The 27,775-nt window shown below is 34.8% G+C and overlaps 1 protein-coding gene across 4 annotated transcripts in view; it reads left to right on the top strand.

Annotated features, from left to right (window-relative positions):
* CNOT6L (CCR4-NOT transcription complex subunit 6 like) overlaps positions 1 to 24,277 on the top strand; it is an 85,345-nt gene extending 61,068 nt beyond the window's left edge. For all 4 annotated transcript variants that reach the window (XM_045858183.1, XM_045858181.1, XM_045858179.1 and 1 more), the window contains exons 9-12: positions 10,966 to 11,117; positions 13,556 to 13,783; positions 16,164 to 16,366; positions 20,349 to 24,277. In XM_045858183.1, coding sequence (XP_045714139.1) covers positions 10,966 to 11,117; positions 13,556 to 13,783; positions 16,164 to 16,366; positions 20,349 to 20,561 — 796 coding nt within the window. In that variant the 3' untranslated portion in view covers positions 20,562 to 24,277. The remainder of the gene's footprint in view (positions 1 to 10,965; positions 11,118 to 13,555; positions 13,784 to 16,163; positions 16,367 to 20,348) is intronic.
* Positions 24,278 to 27,775: the final 3,498 nt, after the last annotated feature.

The following is a 27,775-nucleotide window of genomic DNA, read 5'->3' as shown; positions in this document are numbered from 1 at the left end:
GGCCTGCTTTTCATTAATTTGAACCTACTTCCCTATCTTTTCTGTGAATTTTTAGTAGACACATTCTGATTTTAGTTAATAATTAGTACACAGCCCTATAATATTTGAGGTCAGAATATACAAAATTCTTCTAGGTGACTTTTATGGATTTCAGAATAATAGCAATTACTTTCATAGTGTTTATTTATATGTATTTATATGTATTTTATTTATTTATATGTATATTTATATGTATATTTATATGTATTTATTTATATGTATTTAATGTATTTTATTTATATGTATTTTATTTATATGTATTATCTTTAATTTTTAAGTCAACCCTCAGAGGTAGGAATGGAAGTACCAGCACTTCCTCATTTTTATGGATGAGGAAAACAAGGCACTGAAAGTAGTCTGGCTTCATAGTCAGTGCTTTTAACCAATGTACTAAATGCAATCTTTAGGCTTCTTAGTTGAGCTCCTGATTTAACTTGTACCTCTTACAAGGTTACCTCATTAGGAAAGTTGCCTTATATTTTGTATTTGTTGCCTATACTCATATACAATATTTCTTAAAACACCATAATATAAAAAAGTAGTGAATAGCATTGAGATATCTGTATCAAGCTCTTTTTCCATTTGCCATTGTTTCTTTCTGGAGGAAGCTAATACAGAAAATTTTTATCATTCCCTTCATGGTTTTGAGAGAAAAATCTAAAACGCCCTGATTTTACTAGGTAGTTAAGATTTTGAACTAGCAAACCTGTTATCTAGGAAACTTGAAACAACTGAGATTTGAAAATTGATGCTTGAATTTTTTTTTTAGGATTTTATTTATTTATTTTTAGAGAGGGGAGGGAGAGAGAAAGAGAGAGAAACATCAATGTGCGGTTGCTGGGGGTCGTGGCCTGCAACCCAGGTATGTGGCCTGGCTGGGAATTGAACCTTCGACATTTTGGTTCGTAGCCCGCGCTCAATCCACTGAGCTGCGCCAGCCAGGGCTGATGCTTGAATTTTTTAAAAAACTGTTGATTAGTTAAGAGATGAATACATAGATAACACTAAGATGCATCATTTGGATTTCTTTCCTTCCTCAAATCTTTTTGCCTTAATAGTAACATGGATCCAGCAACAGATAAAGACTTTGGGTGTGATTCATTATTACATTCTACCTCTTTTGAACAGTACATGAAGTGTACATGATGCCATCCATATTAGCTAAAACTATACCATGCCATACTATTTGGAATTCAACACAAAGTGTACTACTTTGCCTTTATTCTATTATTTCTTCAAATTGGAGGGACAACACTGTACAAAGGAAGACACTTTTGAAGCCAGGTTGTTCACTTACTTATGTGTGATCTTGAATGATTCTCTTGTCCTTTCTGGGCTTATTTCTTCATTTGTACATGTTTGTATATTACCTTATAAGGTAATTCTGTATATAGATAACAGATAGTCAATAAAGCTAACATGTCAGACATTACCTATGGAAGGGACTTACTATCTATACTCATTCTCAAAGTCTTGCTCTTCTAAAACCAGAGTACCTGATAAGTCTTAATTTTTGCTGATGCCATTTGTTTCACTTCAGTGAAAATAGTGGTACAGAGGAGGTAACAATAAATGGAAACTATAGTAATTACTATTTTGGCAAAATGCTATAAGAAAAATCTCATCCATTATGATAAAAAGGTAGGATATGGCCTAGTGGAGGCTAGGGCATAGATTAACAATATTGAGGGAATTAGAATACAATAAAATATTTTTTGAATCATCCATATTCTAGTTTAATTTAATCTTTGGGGATTCAGAGGGCCTTTAAGATTTGGTGGTACCTTTTGGTCATCATTATAAACGTCATTTTTTTGGTAGATACATAGAAATACCAGAAATTAAGATTGGATTGATAAAATGCTTTTGCTTTGTTTTTTACCTAAATAAGTATTATCTTCAGTCTAAAGTGTTTTATAAAATACATGCACATGTATTTGTGTATGTGTCTTTAGAGAGACTGTTGTTATAGATACATTTTTATACTAGGAAATTTGAATTTCTTTTTGCACATTTTGTCCTATAGAGTAGACATAAGAGTTAGTAGAAGTGGAGTCTTCCAGATACACAATTTGCAGAAACTCTAAGTGGAGAAAAATGGAGATGACACCAGACCTAGATTAGACTTGCTTGTTGTCCCTAAGGTTAGCAGTTCTGATCTGATCCTGCTTTATTTAAAATCAGTAAGAGAGGGAAGGATGAGAGCAGCAGTTTTAGGACACTGTGAAAAGGCTGTCTATTCCAATAGGATTGGGAACTAGTCAGTGGTGGTGCTTAGTCCTTGCTGTATTGCCTCTACTTTCTAACTTGTTTCCAGTCTTAGAGGTATCAGCTAAAGCCAGGTCTTTGCTTTTCCTTACTACATTATAACAGGTAGTTTTGTGTTTGAGAAGAGGGCATACAGAGGTTATAGTATCATCCCAAAATGACCTGTTATGATAATCCTGTCTCACTGGTTTCTCAGTTATTAATTTCCTCTATTTTGTGTGGTGGTCTCATTTAGAATTTGTCGATGTGATTTTTTAAAAAACAGATTTTAATATCTAGTTTCTGATGTTAACTTGACCATTAATTTAATCTTGAACATAAAATCATTGCTTTTACCACAGTTCCCTTACCTTTCCATTAGGGATAATAGTAACGGTTCCATCTAACTTCAGAGGTTTCTTATGGGGCTAAAACAAACAAAGTGAAAGTGTTTTCAGTAGTTAAAAGAGTTGTACAAATACAGGTAGTATAGTGTATATCCACTTTTATTTCCTATTTATCCAGTCTCTAAGCTTATCTTTCCTAGTAAATTATTTTCTGGCACTTCCTTGATTACTTAAAGGGACTCAAGAACACATTTTATACCACCTTGTAGTACTGAATACACAATAAATACTTCTGTTCGGTTTAGGTTTAAGAGTGCAAGGATATGATCCAGTAGGGGTCATAATTAACTTTTGTGTGGTAATGCTCTTCTTGACTATATATTACCTTCTTCCCTTTGACTCATAAATGAATTCAAGGAGGTAATATTACTTGTCTTTGCTCCTTAATTATAGTTAACATACAATATCATATTAGTTTCAGGTATACAACATAGTGATTCAACATTTATATTCCTTATGAAGTAATCACCACAATAAATCATACATAGTTATTACGATATTATTGGCTGTATTGCCTGTGCCGTGCATTACATTCCTGAGACCTATAACTGGAAGTTTGTACTTCTTATTTCCCTCCCCCTTTTCTACCCAGTTCCTACCCCCACCCCTCTGGCAACCATCAGTTTGTTCTGTATACAAGGGGGGAATTTATTTATAAAAAATTGTGTATTTATTCTTCTATGTTGAAACTTCAGTTACCTTCAGAGTACTTTCCATTTGATGCAGTACACCTATCGAGACATTTTTTTCACTGCTCAAAACAGTTTTTGAACTTGTTGATTGGGATGACTTTTAGTGCTTCTGACACTTTTTGTTTCACCTCTTCCACAACAGCAAAACGTTTCCCTTTGAAGACTCTTTTCGTCCAGGGAAACAAAAAAAAAGTCACTCAGGGTAAGATCAGGGTGGATAAGGAGGATGGGGCGTGGGGGATCATGCTGTTTTTGGTTAAAAACTGCTGAACACTAAGCACAATTTGGACAGGTGCACTCATAAACCACCCATCATGAAATGGGCAAACACATTGAAAAAGTCTTCAAAAAAAATTCACTGAAGCCAAATGCAGCCTCTTACAACAATGCCAGCTGGTACACTGATAAAGATAGGATCCTAGAACACTCACCTAGCGGGGGAAGCTTCTGCTACAAGGGGACTGTCCTCCAGAAGATAATTCCAGTTTTTTTTGGGGGGGATAACCCCCTCATATATGATTTTGTTTGATTTTGTTTGTTCATTTTGTTGTTTGGATTCCATTTACATGTAAGTGAAATTATATGGTATTATAATACTGTCATAGTTGGTGTTCACTGTCCTGTCTCTAGCATTAATTTAATCACATCACAGCACATAGTTGGTGTTCACTGTCCTGTCTCTAGCATTAATTTAATCACATCACAGCACATAAAATTACTACTATATCACAAGATAGTAAGAAATTGAGTTATTTCTTTGTTCTGTTTGAAGGGCTGTTTTTGACATATTCTTCCCGTATTTGAAACATTCAGCCTAATAATTTTTCTCAAATGATATAAGAAGGGTGGGTTCTTTTTTCTTTGTTTTTTGGTCATATTAATCTTCATTATAATGATCTCTCATATCCATTTAATCATCAGTGAAATAAGATCTTTAAAAAGATGAAGAAAGTACAGAAGAATTATTAGACTAAAATAAAAGCATCAGGAATAATACTTACAATGTCTACTTGCTACAAAGTAGGAATAATAAAGTGAATTGAAATAGACAGGCTTAAGATTTTACACATTACCAAGTCTTGACAAATAGAAAGTAACTATAAACCAGTATGTCTTATTTAAAGGAAATATCTAACATAACGAATGGCGGAAGACCTCTATATGTCAAAGTATCACCTGTATGGAAATCTGTTAGAAGGAAGAAATAGAGTAGGCTGCATTTGGTTGTGTGTACAAGGTGAAAGTATAAAGTATTGTTAAGGTAGTATAGGTAGAATATAGATAATTAATTCTTGCTATATTATAAATGTATTATAATGATAAATATAGTATTAAACACAGAAACAAGTTGTGGGAGCTTACAGCTACCTATCCAAATGTTGGAAATCTCATTTTCTAAAAGCAGAGTACTTTAAAACTTCTTAAAGTTTCAAGAAGTATAGCTGTGTTCTTATTTGATTCTCACTGGAAAGAAGGAACTTTCTTTGGTTCTTTAGTTCTCAAGTATCTTTTTGGATTTTCAGCCGTGTCGACAGTCACGTGCTGCCTATGTCCCTGTCAACAATGGGCTGCATATGCAATGGTTGTCCAATAGATTATAAGGGAGCTGAATATTTTCTATCACCTAGTGCTGTTGCAGCTGTAATAAAGTAGATGCTGGTGTAAATAAGCCTACTGCACTACCAGTTGTGCTATACTAAAAGTTTAGCACATAATACTTGATAATAAATGACTTTTACTGCTTTATATATTTACTGTACTTTTTATCATTATTTTAGAGTATACTTTCTGTACTTCTAAAAAAAAGTTTGCCATTAAACAGTATACAGCAGCTTATACATTTCATGTTTACCATGTCTCTTGATCACATCATTTTCTCTTGTTCTTGATTTAATCTAGTAGCATTTTATGCAGTATCATAGTGTACAGGCTTGTAGCCTGGAAGCAATAGGCTACATACCATTTAGGTTTGTGTGAGTACACACTATGATGTTCACACAACAATGAACGTGCCTAACTATGCATTTCTCAGAATGTATTCATGTCACTAAGCACTGTATGACTGTATTGGTGAAGCTGAAATGGTAAAACTTGAGTGTGACTTTATCCCTTTTAATGTTGCTAAGTGCTAAGGGAAGGAATGTTAATTATGATGACATGTGTACTCTGTTTGGGAAAACTGTTTTTCACTTTTCTGCACTTTTTGAAAGCAAATACATTAACAAAAGAATACCTCAAGAAGACTGGGAAGTTTTTAAAAGTCAAAGTTGGAGAATACAATCATAGATTATACTAATGAGGAAGAAAGTTGGAGGAGTATTTGGTTGAGGCATCTAGTAAACTCAGTAATTGTTCTGGATTCATTTTAAAGGGATTTTTTTAATGAAGAAAAGTTAATAACCAAGATTTTTACCAAGAAAATTAAGAGATAGCAAAGTTTTGGTGAAAGTGGTAAGATAACCAGGAAGATATTTAAAATAACTATGCACTGTAAAGAAGGAGGGATAGATAGATATAGCCACTATGGATTGTGTCAGGCGAACGTGATAACCACTACACCACGGAAACACTTAGATTGTGTAATCATTAATCGGAGATTGGGAGCTATGCAACTTCTATTTTGTATTCATGATCTCTATTTAGAATTATCTTCAAAGTGGGAAGACTAAGGCCAGATGAAGAGGAGACTGGCAAACCAAGTACATGAGATTGGTAATCCAAAGAGAGTCACTAAACCGCCTTAACTAGTTAGGTTTCCAAATCAAGATCATTGTATCCCATGGTACTAAAAGATCTTGTAAAAGTATGATTAGAAAACTGTCATGAGTAATCTATTATGAATATTGGAGTTGAGGAGAAGTTCTAGGGTGTTGGAGGTGAATGAACCATCTCACTTTCAAAAAGAATTGCCAAACTTCAGTTTTCCTCATCTTTGTAATGGAAATAAATAGTAATGCTGCCTCTTGTAGTTTGGGTTCTCTAGAAAGAAGACTAAGTTAATTTGGTGTTCAGAAGTTTATAAGGGATCAACAACTGTGGAAAGGAACTAGGAAGAAGCAGAATTAGACACAGAGAAGAGAGATGTGTTGCAGAGCTGACAACCCCCACTGGCCCCACCTATAGCTCTGGAGCTGAAATGACCTGTGAGAATTAATCCAGGCAGGGACAAAATCCACAGACCTTTGTCTTTCCTTATGATATGTAATTGAATGTAGGCCACTCCCAGAAGTACTTGACCCCTTTGGTGAGGCAGTACTCTGCAACTAGAGCAATTCCTGAAAAATTGATGAGGAATCTGGGCAGTATACCTCCATGTCCACCTTTTGCAAAGCTTTTGCATATTTTAGTACTAGTATATATGAAGTACCTATCACAGATCTTGATATAAAATAGACCCTCAACAATGGGCAACTTTTTATTTTATTATTTGTTGTGTCCTATTTAGAGTTTTGATTATTTCAAAGAAGACAAATATTCATTTAAGATTTATAAAAACCGCCCTGGCTGGTGTAGCTCAGTGGATTGGGCACGGGCTGTGAACCGAAGTGTCGCAGGTTTGATTCCCAGTCAGGGTACATGCTTGGATTGCAGGCCATGACCCCCAGCAACCGCACACTAATGTTTCTCTCTCTTTCTCCCTCCCTTCCCTCTCTAAAAATAAATAAATAAAATCTTTAAAAAAAAAGATTTATAAAAACCAAAAAGTTGCCCTGGCTTGCATAGCTCAGTGGATTGAGCGTGGGCTGTGAACCAGGCATCGCAGGTTTGATTCCCAGTCAGGGCACGTGCCTGGGTTGCGGGCCATGGCCCCCAGCAACCACACATTGATGTCTGTCTGTCTGTCTCTCTCTCTCTCTTTCTTTCTCCCTTCCCTCTCTAAAAATAAATGAATAAAATCTTAAAAAAAAAGTTGGCAGAGCTATTTAATCTTTTGGAAAAATGGAATGAAGTTTCACAGTGTCCTTATATCTGAATGGATGAATTAATGAGCAGAAGCTCCTGAAATGATACTTAACAGAAATAGGTAAAGCCTGCTGCTCTTATATTATTAAAGGATGAGAAAGAGGGAGGGATAAAATCATTTGAGAGTACAAAAAAATATTTATATGCAAAAATGTTCATAATGGCATTAATTAATTAATACCTCAAATCAGAAGTAACTTAAATGCCTAACACAGAATAGTTAAATAAATTATGGTGAATCTGTATAGTGAACTACAATATAATCATAAAGAATAGATTTTGAAGAATATTTAGTTTTATAGGAAAATGACTCATAGAATGTTCATTAATAAGCTGAAATATAAACTTATAGAATATTACCTTCAGTGTATAAAATATTTGTATATGCATGAAGAAAAGTCTGGGGGAACGAAGTTATTGACTTATTGGAGAAGTTGGGTTATAGGTGACTTTAAATTTTTTAATATTTTTCCTCATTCCCAAATCTCTATAATAAAAATAATAAAATCATTTTTTCCACTTGTTTGTTTTTAGCATCTGTAAATGCAAGACTAAGAGACCTGGTGTAAGAATGTAAAAAAAAAGTTTTAGATCTGTATTACTTCTTATTTGACTTATAATTAATATGAATGTCCCCAAGTTTTTATTAAAAAAAAGTACAGTCCAAAATGAAGAAGGTAGTAATTCATTTATGCCCAATTCCAGGTAGTGTACCTTTGGGTAAACTTGAGTTATAGCATACAAGGAATTCATCATTTATTTTCTAGAAAAGACTGGGGGTATATTTAAAGTACAGTTGACCCTTGGATGACAGGGGTTTGAATTATGCAGATCCAATTATAAATAGATGTTTTTCAATGGATGTACATTAGGCCCTCTGTATCCCCAGGGTTTGCACCCATGGATTTAATCAGTGTTTTCAAACATTACTAACAGTGTTTTTGATTCACGGTTGGAGTCTGCAGATGCAGAGGGCCAGCTGGGTTCATTGGTACACTCTTATATAAGGGACTTGAACATTCATGGATTTGGGTACTCATGGGGATCCTGTAACCAATTCCCTGTAGATATTGAGGGACAACTAAAGTTTGGGGGAGTCAAAAATTATACATGGTTTTTCAACTGTGCTGGGAATTGGTGCCTTTAACTTCCATGTTGTTCAACTATAATGTCAGGTGGAAGAGAAATTAGATTTATTTTATATTCTTTTAAAGAAAAGATCTAGATATAGGTATAATGGAAGAAAGATACGGGAAACCAAATTTTAGTTAAGAGAGATATTTCTAAAAACTAGATAGTATCCTTCCCCCGCCTGATAATGGCCAGATTTTAGTAGGAGTAAAACATTTCAGTACTAAAAATATTATCATTAAGAAGGACTTGCAGGCTTTCCCGCAGAACCCTAGGTTCCTACAAATGAGCCTGAAGATTTTTGTAAATATTTATAGGATATTTTAAAAATCAAAAACAAATAATTAAACTGTAATTTAAAAATAACAGGATCATTCACATGTTTTAAACCCAAATTTTAACACTTTGGAAGTCAGTAACATATTTCTATTTTACAGCTTAGTTGACTTATTTGGTACAGACCTCCAAATTGAATTTTTGCCTGCTTGCTTTATTTTTCTGAGTTCAAGGACAGTTATCTACCACTTGTATCTGTGTGTCCATGTGAATCGTGATTTTTATTAATACCGTGTAACTAAAACAAAATACATAAATAAAATGGATACTGATACTAAGACAGTAATTAGCATACACTCTGATTTCATATTTTTAAAAAGATTTTACTTATTTTTAGAGAGAAGGGAAGGGAGGGAAAAAGAAAGGGAGAAAAACATCAAGGTGTGGTTGCCTCTCTTGCAATCCCTATTGGGGACCTGACCCACAACCCAGGCACATGCCCTGACTGGGAATTGAACCAGCAACCCTTTGCTTCACAATCCGGTGCTTAGTCTACCAAGCCACACCAACCAGGGCTGAGTTCATATTTTTATATTCAAAACACATTAGTTGTTTTTAGTGCTTGATTTATTTAAACATAATACTTCTTTGATCTATTTTATCTTACCAGAAATTGTTTGAAAAAGTTATTTCACTGCTTAAAGACAATTGAAAATGTCTGATATGGGGGATGGTTGATTTTACCTATGGAACCTATGAATCTGCTTACTTCTCTTTATTTCTGTTGCCATAGTCAAAGCCACCATCAACTGTCATCCAAATAACCTCAGAGAGTTTCTAATTGATCTCACAATTATCACTCTGGGCTCTTGTAATCCACAAAGCAGCTGGAGTGATCTTAAAAATATATAAATCCGGTATGGCATCCTTGCTTAGAACCTTGTTGCTCTTCCTCTCATCTTTTTCCAACCTGTAAACATACAAAAAGCTCTTGCTGCCTCAGAGCCTTTTATTATTATTCTGTCTGGAATGCTTTTAATCCCATTTTTCACTCAGGTAACTCGTCATCCTTCATGTTTCTTTTTAAAGGTCACCTCTTTAGAGGTTGGAAACCATACTCCCTTTTATCACTCTAGGTTAAAATTAGGTACGTGACCCAACCTTCTGAGAGCATCTGAGACATTCAGAATTGAAGCAGGGAGAATGAGTACCGTTTCATCTAGCGCAGTGTCCTATGGCATAATAAGACTTTAGTCAATGGTTTTGGAGGGATGTATGCATGTTTCTATTTCAAAACTAGAAGGAAGATATGGTGGCAGCCTGTTATAAGAACAAAGAGGTCTTCTCTCTACTTGACACCTAGTGAAAAGGAAACAGTATATTTATTAGGTTTTGGTCATTTATAAGTATTTCACATACTTAATAAAAGTAGTATGAATAAGGGTAAGTAGCTTGACCAAGGTCATATTTGCTGTTAAATGTCAGTGCTAGACTGTGTTCTTTTAAGCCCTACAACTCTACAATACTTAATTTGGCACTAAGGAAAGAAAATACTGTTAGTGCAGAAGCTATAATCACAAGGAGAACCATTCTTCATCTTACAGAATCTGTTTCTCTGACCACTTACACACATCTAATTTTAGCTTTTTAGTAAAAGACAGAGGGAAAAACTGGCTTCTCCTTAGCTGAGATAAGGACGTGTCCCTGTATTTTCTTGACAAATCTCTTGAAGTTGTGGGAATAGAACTGCAAACAGGGTACACAGATTTTATTCTCTTCTTTCTCATTAACTTGCTGACTCAGTCAAGGTTCTGTTCACCTTTGAATACTAGAAATCCCAACAGTAGCTTAAAGAAATGGGAGATGGGTAATTTTCTCATACTGCAACTCCAGAAATGACAGTTTTAGAACTGGTTCAGCTGCTTCCCCATCCATAGTGGTTTGGCTTTTATCCTCCTGCTTCTCACCATATAGACAAAAAGGGCAAAGGGATTTATATGCCATCATTACTAGGTGGTGCTTCCAAGAAAGTTTTTATGGCAATCAGACTTTTTACATCTCATCCAGAACTGTGTCTATCACATGGCCCCTTGCAGCTAGAAAATGTTTAGGGAGACAGTGAATAGTGTCTGTATCTTGTGCTCCATTTAATGTCTTTTACCATAGTCCAAGTACCTAATATCATAATAACAATGTATTGTACCTTGTAGATTTACATTGGTGCAGAAGCATACAGTGGAATTTAACCAAGTGGCAATGGCTAATTCAGATGGATCCGAAGCTATGCTGAACAGAGTGATGACAAAGGATAATATTGGTGTTGCTGTGGTATTAGAGGTCCACAAAGAACTATTTGGAGCAGGTGAGTGCCGTTTAAAATATTCTTGCTAAAAATAAACACCACCCCAAGTTTTCCCATTGCAAACAAGCACTGAGAATCTTGCTATTATTTGTTGCACAGTTTTTTCCTTGTCTTTTGTGGAAAGTTGAGGGAGATTGGCAGGAAAATAGCACTAATTTTGTAAAGCATCATATATTTCTTGGGATATTACCAGTTAATCTTTAAAAAGAAAGTTTTTAGTATGCCGTTAATTCCAAAAGGTTATTTGAAATAGGAAATGTTTTAGTTAGGCTGAATTTAGAAATTATGATGAGTTGCTTCTCAGCCATATTTTTAGCTTCTTGAGAGTGAAAGCTTTTGTCTTTAAGTACTTGGCACATTCTCTCTAATTTCTTTGTTATATCTAAGTCATTGTCAGGGTAAGAGCTGGATCTTTTGTCTACCTGCTACTTTTGTATTTTGGATTTTTTATGGCTTCCATCAAAGTCAGAAACTCATTATGTATTTTGCATATCCAGACCTTTTTGCTCCTTTCTACTGGCTGCCTTTGAGCATTTTGTTGTTTAATTATGCATTAGGCAAGAGTAAGGAGAAGCTGTAAGAACACATCAGGGCTTTTATTTGTACATTTTTCTGCTTGCTAGCTGTAGAAGAAAATATTTTTGCTTCGAATATTTATTTGACTTATTCAGACCATACACATCTATCAAACCTCCTTTTTTCACCATTATTCAGTTTATCCATCATCAAAAACAATCTTTGATATTTTAAATTTTCTTCTTTTTTTAGCCTCTCCATTTTTACTACTTTTATGTCCTTTCCAGTCTCATTCTTCTCAAAAGTTTGGCACATTTTGGAGTGGGCAATGTGAAAATTGAATTTCTTTTGGAGTTTTACTCTTCCTTTAATTTGCAGAAGAGTAACTATAAATTATACAGTGGACATTTTCACATACTGAACTATGTCACTCTTGTACTCCTAGAAGAAGTGTTTAATATTATAGGAGGTTCTTTATAACTCCTTTGGAGGGGCAGGTTTTTAATATTTAATACAGTGAATATTTATTTAATCTACAGCCAAAGTGACATTATAAAACTTCTAGGAAAAGAAGAGAGCTTAGAGGCTTTCTGCTGCAGGTTTTTATCCTGTGATCAAATTGCTTTTAAAATGACTGTTTCTGTCACATATGACAGATGCATCAGTTACTTGTTTATGCAACATCAAAGATAATTATAGCTTAGTTAGACAGAAGGGAACTTTACAAAAATAGTAGACTTAGAAAATTATGTCTTTTCTGCAGCACTTATTTTTTCAATATAAACATTTTTGAGACACTTCTATAGAAATTTCAAAAAAAATTTTCAAAGGAAAAATTAATTTTGTGTGTTCACTAATTTTCCAACAATACAAAAGTATATAAATAAAAAATTAGAGGACTTCTTATTTATATTCTGTAGGAAGTTCTTGTTCATTTCTTTACACATTACTAATATATGTATGTATAGTTTTATTTAAATGATATCATAACATGCATATTGAGCTTTATGCCTTACATGTTAACTAAGCTTAATTTTCACAATTTTAAAGTAATTATTCTATCCACCATTTTGAAAATACTATGTTAATATTTATTATGACAAAATTAAATAACAGAATTTTAAGGAAAAAATGGATATTTTCTAGTTGAATATCTTATTGTTCAAGTGCACCTAAGCAACAACAAAGTAAGTGGCTTAAGACCATACAAAATAATTAGTAACAAAGCCAGGAATAAAATCCAAGTGTCTAGAGTTTGAGAGCACACTATTCCCTAATTTTCATCTTTTAAATCACCTGTTTTTACTAGGAACCTATCACTGATGTTCTCAGGCAATACAAGGTGAGTGAGTATTGGGCAGCAGGAAGAATTTAAATTAAGATTTAGGTAACTCATAACTGAGAACCTGCCTCACTGGGTTATATTTTTATTTAAATGAAAGAGATATTTAAAGTGCTTTTTTACACTAAGAAGACAGCAAATCAAGGTATTATAATCAAATATTGATTATATCATGGTAAAATTCCTAACTTAAGCATATAGAGTAGGAATGAGCAGACTTTCTGTGAAGGTCCAGATAGTTAGTATTTTAGGTCCTGAGGGCCACATATGGTTTGTAGCACAGTCTTAAACATTTTTTTTGTAGAACTATTTAGAAATGTAAAACCAGCCTTTGCTCACACAGGCTGCACAAAAACGGTGGGCCACATTTAACCCATGGCTACAGCTTGTCACTAAATCTAGGGAATTCCTATGTTGGAATTACCAGAATCTCAGTATTTCAGCTTCTGAGAACTACTTTATTAAGTAAAGTAGAAGGTATAAATTAATGGAAAAGAGTAAAGAAGTGGCTATAGGTTTGGGGAGAAAACCTTTTTGATACATAAAGCATAACTTTATCCTCCTTTTTCTAATGTTTTAGGTATGAAGCCTATTCATGCTGCAGACAAACAGCTGCTTATAGTGGCAAATGCCCACATGCATTGGGACCCAGAGTATTCTGATGTGAAACTCATCCAGACCATGATGTTTGTCTCAGAGGTTAAAAACATTCTGGAGAAAGCCTCTAGTAGGCCTGGCAGCCCAACTGCAGATCCTAATTCCATCCCGCTGGTGCTATGTGCAGATCTTAACTCATTGCCAGATTCAGGTATTATAACATCATTTCTATATTGCTTTCAGTTTTGCTTTTACTTCTAGTTGAAAGGCGAGCTAGCTCTTAACTTGTGAGTAGAGAATTTCTCTTCTAAATTAGGGAGTGTATTAGTAAGAATCCTAGGGATGGGACATGGGATAATTGAAGAGAATTCAGTAAAGGAACTATTTCTAGAGGTGTGTGCAGGATTAAGAGAAACAAAACAATGAATGATACAGTACTCTGCCACTAACAGAGTTAGGGACCATTTACCATGCCTTTGCGTGGGGGGAAGGTGATAGGAACTGTTATCAGAACTTGGAAAAAGTAGTCATAATGAGAGAGTCATGTAATAGGGGTAATAGCTTTGAATTAAGTGATGTGGCCAATTCCTGGCAAACCAACAAAAAGAGAGCCAGTGGACTTGTGTATCCCTACCTCACTCTGTTCCTGTTCTTTGCTTTCCTACCAGTATCTAACTAGAAGCTGTGGGGGTGGGTGAGGTTTGCAGTTCCTGCATTTCAGGCACAGAGTGTAGTGAAAACAGATCTGAAGAGGCAGCCAGAAAATATTCAGCACAGATAGCTATCTAGCTTAATAATGCTGGCAACTTTTAAGTGAACTCATTAAGTGATAATTTGAATACTGTTTAATATTACAGAAGCATGATCAGAGTTCTTCTAGGATATCACACAACAATAAATATAAAATAACCCAAATGCTTATACTTGGACTATTTACAGAAGTCACAAATTTAGAAAAACATTACTTTTTCTACTTAACAAATAAATGCTGAGCCCATCCTTCCACAAATGTTTGTCTTTACACCCTAGCCACACTGACACCTTAACCATGTCCTCTTTTCCCAATTTTTAAAAATTATGTTTGCTCTCAAGTACAGATTTTCCCCATCTTATTTGATTTGTTTAAGCTGATGAACTTACTTGGCAGCATAGCATAGTGAGCTGACTAAAGCTAGACTGTCAGGATTGGATCCTGGTTCTGCCACTTTCAAACTATGCAATTAAAGACCTAGTTCCTCATTTTATAATAAAGAGATAATTATTTTATCTGCCTCATGAGTTGTTTGTGAGGTTTAAATGTAAACGCTCTTAGACCAGTGCCTGGCGTGTAGTCAATGGTAGATAAATAGTAGCTCCTTTCAGTTATTCACAATACGAATAATATGCTCATCACTTACCATGTGTTGCTCTCATTTCTGATCACAAATAGAGATGGCTAACATTGTTCACTAATCATCATCATGAGCAGATGGGTTGTAATATTTTTTTATATTTACTTATTCAGTGGAAGCAGTGCACTTTTTTCATTTTTTTAATCCTCACCCAAGGATATGTTTAAAGAGAGAGAGAGAGGGAGAAAAATTGATGTGAGAGAGAAACATTGGCTGGTTGCCTCCCATGTGCACCCTGACCATCGATTGAACCCACGACGTAGGATGATGTACCCTGATCAGGAATCAAACCCACAAACTTTTGATGTGTGGGACGATGCTCCAACTAAGTGAGCCACCTGGCCAGGGCAGCAGCAGTGTATTTTTTTTAATGCTTCTACTCTCTTCGGCTTTTTAGACACACCTACTATTTTTGTCCTTGTAATGTCAGACTGAAAAAAATTGCTGTAGCTCTAAAATAAAGAATGACATTGCATAGCTGGATGGAACTAGACATTGAAATGTTGAAAATGTAAAATCTAATGATTTTTTTAAATTACTATATTTATGCTGTATTTTATGTGTTCCCAAAGTTGTTGACTGACTGCACAGGAGTGTGAAATACTAACAAGATGGTGGTTTGGGATAATATTCTAAAAGCATTTAGGGTCAAGCCCTGACCCATGTGGCTCAGTTGATTGGGTGTCAACCCACAAAGCAGAAGGTTGCCAGTTTGATTTTCGGTCAGGGCACGTGCCTGAGTCGTGGGTTGGGTCCCCAGTCAGGATGTGTAGCAAAGGCAATGATCAATGTTTCTCTCTCCCTCTTTCTTCCTCCCTTCCCCTCTCTCTTAAAAAAAAAAACAACTTAAAAAAAAACACACCTAGGTTCAAGACCTTCCTGGTGAATGCTATCCTAGCCTTGGGAATTCTTTAGCCTGAAGAACCATTAAGAATACTGAGGATATTTCCGGGTGACCCTGATACTTTGCTCTGAAATGGGCAAATAGCCTTCAGTTTGAATCAACCATATGAAATTTATGAAACTGGATTTTTTAAAATAACAACAACAACAACAACAAAAAGGCACCTTCATATTGCTTGACCTAATAAAAAGCACTCTGAACCAGGTGCATTCACATGGCCATGGATTTTGGCCATGAAATTTTGTATAAGGTCTAAATGCTAAATGGTAGTGTTTCTGTCTTCTTTACTCTCCTAGGTGTTGTGGAATATTTAAGTAATGGAGGAGTAGCTGACAACCATAAAGACTTCAAGGAACTAAGGTACAATGAGTGTCTTATGAACTTCAGCTGCAATGGAAAGAATGGAAGCTCAGAAGGGAGAATCACACATGGCTTCCAACTGAAGAGCGCCTATGAAAATAACTTGATGCCTTATACCAATTACACCTTTGATTTCAAAGTGAGTGGTTGCTCTGGGCTGCTATAGAAATTATTTTAAATACAAATGTGACAAGGAAAGTTTAAATTATTTATGCTTAACTGCATTTTTTCAGGAATTTTTAGATTCTCAGAATGTCTCAGAAAAAGAAAAGACAGTGCTGTAGAGGGCCCATTATGCAAGGCCAGTTTTTCTTTAGAAAGATTGACTATAGTGGTTTTCTATAGTTAACCCTTTTCCCTTTGCTAATTTTCTGATTGTTCTGCCTGCCCATAGTTCTTCTATTGTACCTCTGCTTGATTTTCCAGTATTTCAGGCATCTATCCTAAATCTTGTACTGTTCTGAAAAAAATGCAGATGTTAGGAAGTGGTTTGGTGTAAGAAGCCTACAGGGAATTTAGTAAAATATCAAAGGAAATGTATGAAATGGGCTCTTACACATCTCCAGTAACCTTTTTTTCATTTTCAGTGCTTGTTAGTCACTTTCCAAGAAACAAACAATAGGAAAAGGAAAGGAAACTCATGTACTGATGTTATTAGTCTGCTTTTGTAATTATGAAGTAGAAAAATATTGCTCAGTAGTTGAATCTGATTTTTAGTATTTTTGTTGTTAGATAATACTATCCAGCAATAATTGGTTTTGTTCAGATTGCCCATGTATAGTGATGTGCTAGTAAATATTTAATAGATAGCTTTCTGGGAAAAGGAAGCCCTAATCTGTAGTGTTGACTGATTTCTGTGGTATAAGTATTCACACTGTAGTATATTTCAAGCTCCCAACATGATACCATTGAACACAGAGATGGGACAAAGTGTTAAGAAAGCAGGTACTGGCCAACTCTAGCATACCATTGCTCTTGTATAAGCTTAAAGGAAAACCTCTAAGTTTAATGATGCACAACTTACTATAGATTTAATTTCTATTTTTGTGACTTTAGTGGAATATACTAAACACAAATACATAGAGACACAAAGACAAATAATCCATCTTTGTTATACGTCTCTGCCAGCATAATCCCAGTAAACCTAAAAGGAAGTTCCCCAAAATATGTGTTTAACAATTCTACTGCACAACAATTATTGTTTTGGTATGTACACATGTAGGTAAAAAGACCAAATCATTTCTACCACAATTGGGCTTTTGTAAAGGTTACTTTTGCCTTAGTCATAGAGTCAAAATTTGGGATATTACCCTCAGTCATCTTCCTCAGTCAACTGAATTCTTTTAAAATCCTTTGTTGATGTTTTTCAAAAGATCTTACATGTGTTAATAATTGAATCAAAAATCGTATCAAGCCATTTACATCCCCAAATAAGTACAGTTAAAGAACCAAAAGTACATGACTCAGAGAATGTTTGCTGTTTGAACATGCAGGAGAGGATGAAAACGAAGTGCAGGGCTATCTGTGGGAAAGAGGCATGTATAGGAAATAGTGCTGTACCAGTATTGAAAGCAATCTGTAAAAAAGGATAGGTTACATCAAGTATAAAAATGTCCTGTGATTAGCATTCAATTCAGTATCTTGCTATTGCATCAATGGAATGTTAAGTTTTATTCACTTGACTTAGCATTTGTTTACTTTTCTTGTCTTTGAGTAAGTTAAAAATGCAGAAGAGCATTTAGAACTCAGTTTTATCTAATCTAGAACTGATTTGAAGGGAACCCAAGGGGAAGCAGTTAGGAGAATTACTTGCAGACCAGGTGTTTTATTTTGGGCCGCTATAACAGAATACCACAGACTGTATGGGCTTATACAACAACAGGAATTTATTGCTCACAGTTTGGAGGCTGGAAATGCAAGATCAGGGTGCCATCATGGTCCGATTGTGGCAAAAGCCCTTTTTTGAATTGTAGACAGCTCTGTCTTCTTGTAGCCTCACATGGCAGAGAGGGCGAGAGTGTTTTCTCAAGTCTCTTTTATAGAGCACTGATCCCCTTCATGACCGGATCGCCTCTCAAAGCCCCACCTCCTACATCACATTGGAAGTTAGGATTTCAACATATGAATTTTGGGGGTACACATACATTTAGTCCATAAGTTGAATAAACAGCTTAATTCAGAATTTCTGCTGCTGCTGTCCTCGCCCCACTCCCTAAATTTAAAGGTGAAACAACCATTTAATGGAAAGAGGGAGGACAGTTTTCCTATTATGTTAAGTAGTAAACCTTTCTCCATTAAATTATGATATATAATATTCTCCCCCCTTTTTTATAAATGAAGCATTTTATTAGCTAATAAACTATTTTCATCATTTTTACTTTTTTCTCAAATACAATTCTATAGACTTACTATAGTCTTTACTAATATAAACACTGCTTCCCCATAGTATATAGTCTTTTTTTAAAAAAAGATAGCTTGAATCAAAAAAGGTTAAGAATCATTAGTCTATAACCTCCTTTGCAACTATGATACAATGGACAACTGTACATGTGTATGTACAAATATTTGGGCAGGTTCACAGACATGACCTTGCTAAGTGTTTTGATGAGAACTTGTACTCTGATATTTCAGACCAAGAGATTAGTTGCAAGTACTACTTCCAATTAAATACATCATACTTTCCAGAGTGCCCAACATTTTTCCTGGGGCCTATGTCTGCCAAGGATTCTAACTAGCTACTGATGTGCACAGTGACAGTCTAATAAAGTGATAGGATATAGAATGTTTTGGTGAACCTAAGTAATTGAGAATATTTCACTTGTATATTGTTTACTTTATAGTTCAAGAAAAGGGTAGCCTCATAAAGGAAAGTAAGATTACCCTGACCTTAGTTAACCATTTTCCTAAAATGTCACTGCAAAAGTAGGCATTAACCATATGAAGGGATAATACCTGTAACTCACAGCATTTCTTGACTTGGAGTATTAGTTGCAGAAAGTTCGCCCCTGGACTCAAGTAGATCTATTAATTTATGGTTAAGTAAAGTTAAGGAGCTGTTTTGTTATTTTGGTCTTGGTCATGTCAAAATCAACAGACTAAGGTAATTACGTCTAGTATTTTACAGTATAATTTTTTAATTAAAATTTATTTTTTTATTTTTTTGTAAAGTATCCCATTTCACTGTGATACCATATAAAATATTAGCTGGGACTCATTGTGTACAGTATTTGTAAGTAGGTGCTTCCAGATCTGGAAATATTTCTCCATACTTGGGTTCAGGCTGTCTTGATGTGGGTAGGAAGAAAATTTGACTTCACCCTTGCATACACAGTCTGGGGCAGTAAAAGCACAATAGTTTTGAAACTTACTGATCAAACTCTGGGTGACACAGCTGATAATCTATGTGGTCCCTGCTGAATTTTTTTTTTCCTAAGGTATTATTATTTATGCATTGAGTAATCCAGAATTTAAAGTATATGAAGATTTGTGAAAATGAGTATTCTAAACTATAGAACAGATTAGAACAATGAACTATATGTAATATTTTGTATGTATGTAATAGACAGGAAGGCTGAAGTAGGATTGGCAAGTCTGAAAACATGTTTTACCATGGCTTCTTTCAGATGTGTTTGGATATTTTGATGTGCAAACAATTAAAAATATTTCCAGTTATCATTAAAGGAATTAATGAGTCATATGTTTTTATTATTTATGTATTTATGTAAACATCCTTATTTTCTACTTATTGTAACTGTTAGAGTCAGTGCAATTTTCATAATGCCCACACTGATATATTAAATTTCACTAACCAAACAAGCAAATTCTAAAGATGCCTAGATATAATTTGATATGCTTAGCTTCTCAGTGTGCTTATCATTTATAAATAAGTGAAAGACTTTGTGATTCAGTGGGGCACTGTGTTTCCCTTTTGAGCTACCTTTATTTCATGTCATACAAATTGAAGACTTGAACCTTATTTTGCCCATTGTCAAGACAACCATAAGTACAGATCACTCAGGTTGGCTTTTGCAAATTGTGGATTGTTCTTTATATATATTGAGTTCTTCTTTTTTCTAAGCATATATTTTTCTTTTTTTCCCCAACCCTCAATCTCTTTTCAGGGCGTGATTGACTACATTTTCTATTCCAAGACTCATATGAACGTGCTTGGTGTCCTGGGGCCTTTAGATCCTCAATGGCTGGTTGAGAACAACATCACTGGGTGTCCACACCCACACATCCCTTCAGACCACTTCTCACTGTTAACACAACTTGAACTCCACCCTCCACTCCTGCCTCTTGTCAATGGTGTTCACTTGCCTAATCGGAGGTAGTGGAGTACTGCCCCGCGAAGACGGGGACCTGTTGCTATGGACCTGTACAGTTGTAAATCAAAGTATGTAGGAGTGAAGTATGGCCGCTTCTTCAGGTTCCTTTCATTATGTGTTTGCTATAAGATTTTGTACATTTTTGTGCATATTGGTATCATTTGGCACTAGGGCTGGAACCAAAGTATTACTCTCTTTCCAAATTTTAAATTTATAATATGTTTTTAAATTGGACCTTCTTCATATTGTATTAGGAGTCAGCATTCATAACTGATAAATCACCAATTCCAGGCCCAACAACAGTGTTTTTGTTTTTCCAAAAACAAATGTTTTCATTTCAATTGTTTCAAATGACCCAACCATTTTTGTAAAAGGCAATTTTTAAAAAGTATGTAAGATTTTAAACTTGATGGTATGCCTTACAGGGAAAACTTTCTTGAATTTCTGTTTTCCATTATAACAACTGATCTTTGGCTCCCAAAGCTATTTGCACATTAACAAAGCACTTAAATTTACTCGATCTGTACACAAACTATTATATAGCCTCTAGCCATAATAAGAGAAATTGAAAAATTAAAGATGGTTGCACAATATGCTTTCAGAATCAGTTAATAGCACATGATACTTTGTTGGGCAAGCACTTGTTGGTTTTTTGTTTATTTTGTTTTTTAAGGAATCACTCTGAATTTTGTTCTCCTGTATGTTTTAGCCTTATTGAAAATATTAATTCTAAGCCTGTCTCTCCAGTTGATTAATAGGGAAACAGCAGGTAATTTTTACTGCCACACATCTTGCAAATAGAATTTGGTATATTTAGGAGACCCACAAATTAGAGTCCAGTATTTTTCATTATTCCCAACTACCTTTTTCTGCCTGGTTGTGCTGGAGAAATATACTGTATGATCTGTGTCATTTTTGCTGTTACAGTCAAATGTTAAAGAAACAACAACAACTACACAATGAAGAGTCCCTGATCAAAGTTTTAGAAGGGAAAGCTATTCAGATATTCCATGTGTTTCCCAAAGTAGGTCAAGTGGCTGTTGGTTTTGGCTTTTTGAGGTGACAATAGAAAGGATTTGGGGGGAGAGAGGACAGGGAATAGTTGAAAACCTTGGATCATTTTTCCTGACTCTAGTTGCCAAATGGCCATTATATGCTTTAAATCTTTGTTTTCATTGTCTGTCAGGGTTGAATTAAGAAGCTACTGGTTTATTCCCAACTGTTGATGCTGTTTAGATATGTTGGAATCTTTTTTTTTTTCTTTTTTTTGCCCCAGGGGCCAGTTAAAAATCTGTGACTCGAGGCAGTGATGATAATACAGTTTTGTGGGGGAAAAATTGGTTGGCTACTTGATGTTAATTATGGCACAAGTAACAGGAAAAGGTTGTGTCTGTGTTTTTAAGTTTTTCTTTATTCTGCTTTTTTGCTGCTATAAGAGTTTTCTGAAATTTATATTTTAACTTTTCATGCACTTTACTGTTTCTAGTCTCAAAATGTGATATTTTTAATAAACAAGAAATTTTCCATTATGTGAATGAAATTTTAAAAGAAAATAGCCTATATTTGTGTCTCACTAATATATAAAGTACAAGTCAAATTTAAATTATTTAATTAGTTTTAAATATATACAATTTGTCTCCTCTTTCAAACCTGACATCTTAGGCTGTTTTGGTAGTCTTAAATGATGCTTTTCCTTTGGTCATTTTATACTAATTTCTCCCATAGTAAATTAATCAGGCTATATAATATATTTCCCTAAAGGGTAATTTTACTGGGATGAGGGTGGTGGGATGATGTAATATCATATATGGGATCGCATCAGAAGGTTTCTGTAAAGCCTAAACTCCCTTTTAAAAGTGCCTAGTGATGAGGCATTGTTTGTCATCTATTATAATTGGAATGTCATTGTAGTTGAGTGAAGTTTGATGTAAATAAAATATTCTTTTAAAAATGTTAAAGTACCAGAATAAGCAAACACACAAAGAGACAACCCTTAAGATGACAGATTTTCCTCAATGTGCAGGTATCCCTTCTTATATACCTCAACCATTCAACACCTAGCCATGCAAATTGATTACCTGAAGCATAGTACTGGAAAGTAGAATAGCATGAAAAACTTAATTTTGTGGACATTACCTTTTTTTGTAATCAGCTACTGTATGTTTTATTTTAAATCTTTTGTTTTCGGTGGGTTTTCTGCTCTGGAGGTATATGCACTAACAAAACATTTTCCTCCTTTCATATATGCATGTTAATTAGTAACGTGAGCAATATTTCCTACCATACTTCACTCCCAATATTTTTTGAGATGTTTGTATAAAATGGAATTTAAAGTTCACTTATGATTGTATATGAACCACAGAGGAGCCCATTTATTAATAAAAACTTTTTTAATAGTTAAATGTAGAGGGAAAAATAAAAAAAAATTGGGAAACATTGTAAACAGCTTAAGTTTATTTTGTGTATGATCGAGGCACTCTGTTGCAGGAAGGTGTGTAATTGGGTTCTCTCTGCTTCCAAATGCACTCTTTCAGACCATTCATTATCCTGTGTATTTTTAATGTGGTTTTAGTAAATGTTGGCAGTAGCTCTGTTGAAGTAGGTAATTGTGTTATGTTTTGGGTGGCACACATACTTGGGGCATGGTGACCCAAATTTCATGTGCACGGTTTCCCTTTAGCCCACTGCCCAAATTTCACACACCCTTCACCCTTTGTTCCCTTTGTAAAAGGAGTGGTATCTGTTTTGAGCTGACAATTCAGATGATCAGAAATGCTGCTCTCCTCAGTATTGTCTTGTTAAAAACCATGCCATTTGGAACTTCGGCAGTCAGAAGCCAAAAGGAAGAGGTGAATGACATATGGTATATATTCAACGAGAATAAAATATTTATGCTCATATACTTTCTAGTTCTCAGAATAAGTTAATAAGCTTTATGCCATGGGGCTGCTGCATATTTTATCTGAAGATAAAATTTGGGCATTTTTAGATTGTGGTTTAATGTGTTTTGTTAACTGTTAAATATGATTTCTGATATTTATCTAAGAACTGGAGTGTTCTTTAAATTTACTAAAACAGTGTTGTTTGAGGAAGGAAAAACTGCACTGTTTGCCATTACAACAGTCATGCAAGTGCATGTCGTCACCTACTCTCTCAGGCATCAGTTTCCACCTCATAGCTTTACACCTTGTGATGGGGAATATTGCAGCATCCTCAGGACTGACATCTGGGAAAGGCTCAGATCCACTTACTGCTCCTTGCTTGTTGACTTTGTTTTAAAATATTGTGCCTGGTGTCAACTTTTAAGCAACAGCACTGCCTAAAAGCAAGCAGAGAACAGAATCCCAGCACCATTCTGTAGGCAACTTTTTAGAATTCAGATATAGTAAATCTGTTCAAGATTTATGATGTTTTATGTAAAAAAAAATTTTTGTACAACGTAGCTAAATATTTTTGTTTCATTTCTTTGATGTAAGGCGTGTGAACGATTGTTTGAATATCACATGTTAAAGTCAGGTATGGCACAATGGGTTCTGAGACCAGCTTTCCCCTCCCATTTGCCTTGTTCCAAGTTCTTTGTTTTCAAATTACTTTTCTGATATTCATAGGCAAATATTTAATTTTACTAATAAGCATCCTGTGTGAATGTATTGAAGGAACCATTGTGTTTTAGTGTTGTAGTTTGCAGAAATATAAAGCTTCATTTCTAATTTGTCCCTTTTCTTTGGTGTCTTAGAGTCATATATTAAATCACAGAGAAGCAAGGGAGAAAGTTGAAAGATATCTAAGGCTCCTATCACTTGATTCTATGGTGGGTTATATTAGAATTGAGAATGTGGCGCATTAAAACTGGAACATGGGCAAACATATTGTGCTCCATTTTAAAATTGTATCTCCTTAGTTAAATGGGTAAAAAGTTGTTTGTATTTGAATTTCCAAGAGTTTCTAAAAATCACTAATGCCAGCTATACTTTCAAATCAAATAGCAAGGCATAGAGAAAGCACAAGAAAAAATAAGTTAAATGTGTTCTTTGATGGAACCAGAGACATGGTTCATCATTCCTAATGCACGGCTAGACTTTCTAGCAATAAAAATTGACTGTATCCCAATACTTACTTATTTCTAAGGTCTTACATTCTGAGTTTCTGAGGGATTTTAATGGCTTTATAAAATACATTGAGTGATCAGTAGCTCCAGACAACATCATCATTTCTGATACCTTTGGCAGGCCATGAGAATAATGGTTTATATCAAGCAAAGATTTTATGGCACATTTTCAAAATAGCACACTCATCCATGCTTATATTTTTGACAGAAATGTGAATTTTCACATTTGTAAGGTAGTCTCTTTCTCTACTCTCTCCTTTAAAAAAAATCACCTTTCTGAACGCGTGTAGAAGATATATTTCACCTTTTCCTTCTGAATTGGGTCATGGTTGCAGAACTCTGAACTATAGGGAAATGAGAATTATTTTTCTAAGCCAGGAACTTTAACTGAAGTTTTGAAATTGTACACAGATGAGAAATTTTATACTATGGTTGCTTTAAAATTTGTAATAGCTTCCTCATCGCCTTTGAATTTGAATTCAAACATAAGTAAATTAGTACGTCTATAACCTGGCTTATTCACCAAAAGTTGTACTCTGTTTAAGAACAGAATGTCAAGAGCATCTTTCATTTTACAGAATGATATGTAAATCTTTATTGTAGAACTGTCATCTTAAAGCTTAAAGGTAAAAAGAAAGAAAACCCTTGTAGCTATACTGCAGGGTGTTCTAAATGAGAGCCTCAGAAAGGGGAAAAAAACCCCAAACATTTCTTTTTAAGAAGGTGGTAAGGGAGAGCATACATTTTCCTTATTTTAACCAAATACCTTCTGTTAAATCATAAGTCTTACAGCAAGAAATAGGGAGATACCAGGAAATGCAAGCTTTATTAACCTAGTTAGTAATTTCATTTGGCATAAGCTTGTTTGGTTAGACTTAGGTTATTCTTGGAACCAAAGGAAAATGAACATGTTGAGGTTTTATTCAACAAACATGATGCCATTGAAGCAATGGAAGTTTTTAAGTGAACTAGTTTTTACTTTCAAAGCATATGAAATAAGGACATTTTTGCCTATTAAATGTTAATTTTTTATGGCACATAGTATTAACTCAGCATTGTATTGAAGTTAGAAGTTGTGTCATCAGAAATAAATCATTGTGAAAAAGGTGTGCAGATGCCAAGTGATATGACTCTTGGCATCGGTACATTTGCTTTCAGAAACTTTCAGGAGGCACAGTTTGGTGCCTATTAGTACTTTTCATTATAACAATCTCCCTGAATTTAGGTAATTTTCCTGTTTGTATGTTTCTTTTAACTTTGAAGCATAAGAATCATGGTGATCCCCCTTGGAAGTGGTCCTTTCTTGCTCATTTCAGTTTTGTGTTAATCTCTAACTCCTGATACATGACTGTGTTTTGTTTCAAGCTATCAGTGGTTATATGTACCGCATTTGTTTAATTAGTTAACTCATACAATTGGCTCAGTGTTGATGTGTCAAATAATGGCTTTGCTCCTTACTGAACTGGCTTAGTTTCCTGCTACTCGTTTCAATCTTAATGCAGTAAGAGATACAGTAGTCTGGGTGTTTATGCAGAAACTGTACTGTCCTTTCTCTGTGCTTAACTTACTAAAAATATATTCCCTTACCTGTGAAATTCCTGGAGCGGTGCTTTGCCAACTTTTAGGGAAGGGAGGGGTTTGGATGGCTGTGTTACCGCACACTGGATTGGGAATTGTTCAGTGTTGTGAGTGGCAAATTTCTTAAACACCAGCAGCACTGAGAAGTGCACTATGGGCATTCATACAGTTGTCCAAATGCAAGCAATTCTTTTATCTAGAAGAAGCTGAGGAATAGAGTTTATTGAAGTACTTGGAATATTTTGAGGAGGATGAACATTCAACTTTGCTTTTTGTCTCTCCAGTGGGGTGGTATGAATGGAGGTTGCTTTTTTGTTTTCTTTTGGTTTTTTGTTTTTGCTTTTTAAGAGAAAGAGTTGTATACACCACCTTTTCTCTAGGAAAGGGTCAGGGTGTTGGTCAAATTCACCATGAATTAATTTGTATCTTCTGTCATGATTTCTTTCAACTATTTAACAAGTGCCAACTCACTGTCCATGAGATGACCTGCTCTTCTACTCAGTTTACCACTGGAATTGGGAAGGGTTCATTTATTTTCATACTTGTCATTAAATTCATTGTTTTGCATACATTTGAGTCATTCTGTGGCCTATAAAGCGTTTTTGTAGCTAATTTAATGGTTGGAAAGCAAAGCACATGAGTTTAAAACTGAGCAAGTCGTTTTGATTTTTTCCCTTAGTACATAGAAGTTTTTATTGATATTATTCCAAGACAAATCGGTTTTACATTGTGTATTTACTTTGCTTTTGTCCTAAGAAAAAGTCTTGCACTAAATCAGTTTGTTTCTGTGCTCTAATAATCAGCTTAAAATCTAAGATTTTTTTTTAATTAGAAGACTTTAAGTGCCATGTAATTGTAGCTTACTAGTGTTTAATGTTTAATGGATTGGTTTTGTAGTATTCTAATCATTTAGCAGTCTGTCATCCCTGGAGAAAGTGATTCCACACTTCTTGAACACATTCTCTCTGACAAAATCACCAGCTGATTTATTTTTCTATTTATTACAGTCAAACAGTTGATGAGGTCTGAATCTTGACCACACTGCTCAGCTGAGATGTTTTTCACAATAGATACTGTACAAAATGTGCGTGCAAAAGGACACAGTTGGGTGGTAGTATTTTTTCATTAATGTGAACATTGACTAAACAAAGCAGTCCTGCCTTTTAAATCTGTGGCAGCTCAGAAGGGAGGTGCTTAAGAACCTTAACTACTATGTCAGATGACAAAATACTTTTTTCCATTTTGGAGATTGGGTACTGCTCACACATGATGTATAGGGCTAAATATATGCTTGTTTCCTTGCACCTGTGTACTTCCCCTTCTCTCCCTTTTCTTCCCCTGTAGGCAATAAATGGCCATTTTGCAACTGCATAGCTTTGTGTTGGTTTTTTACTCTTCATGTGTGCAGTTAAGTGTCTACCTTTAGGTCAATACATCTCTTACAAAGTAGGGCAAACCCAGGTAATTCAGGGAAAAAAATTACAAATTTATGCTATTTTTTTTCTGGTGAAAACTACATTATTACTCAAGCAAT

The sequence above is a fragment of the Phyllostomus hastatus genome, unplaced genomic scaffold (genome assembly GCF_019186645.2).
Source record: "Phyllostomus hastatus isolate PE091 unplaced genomic scaffold, TTU_PhHast_1.1 phas_scaffold_1674, whole genome shotgun sequence".
NCBI lineage: Eukaryota > Metazoa > Chordata > Mammalia > Chiroptera > Phyllostomidae > Phyllostomus > Phyllostomus hastatus.
The sequence above is the reverse complement of the archived record's forward strand: the minus strand, read 5'-3'. Positions and strand labels throughout refer to the sequence as shown.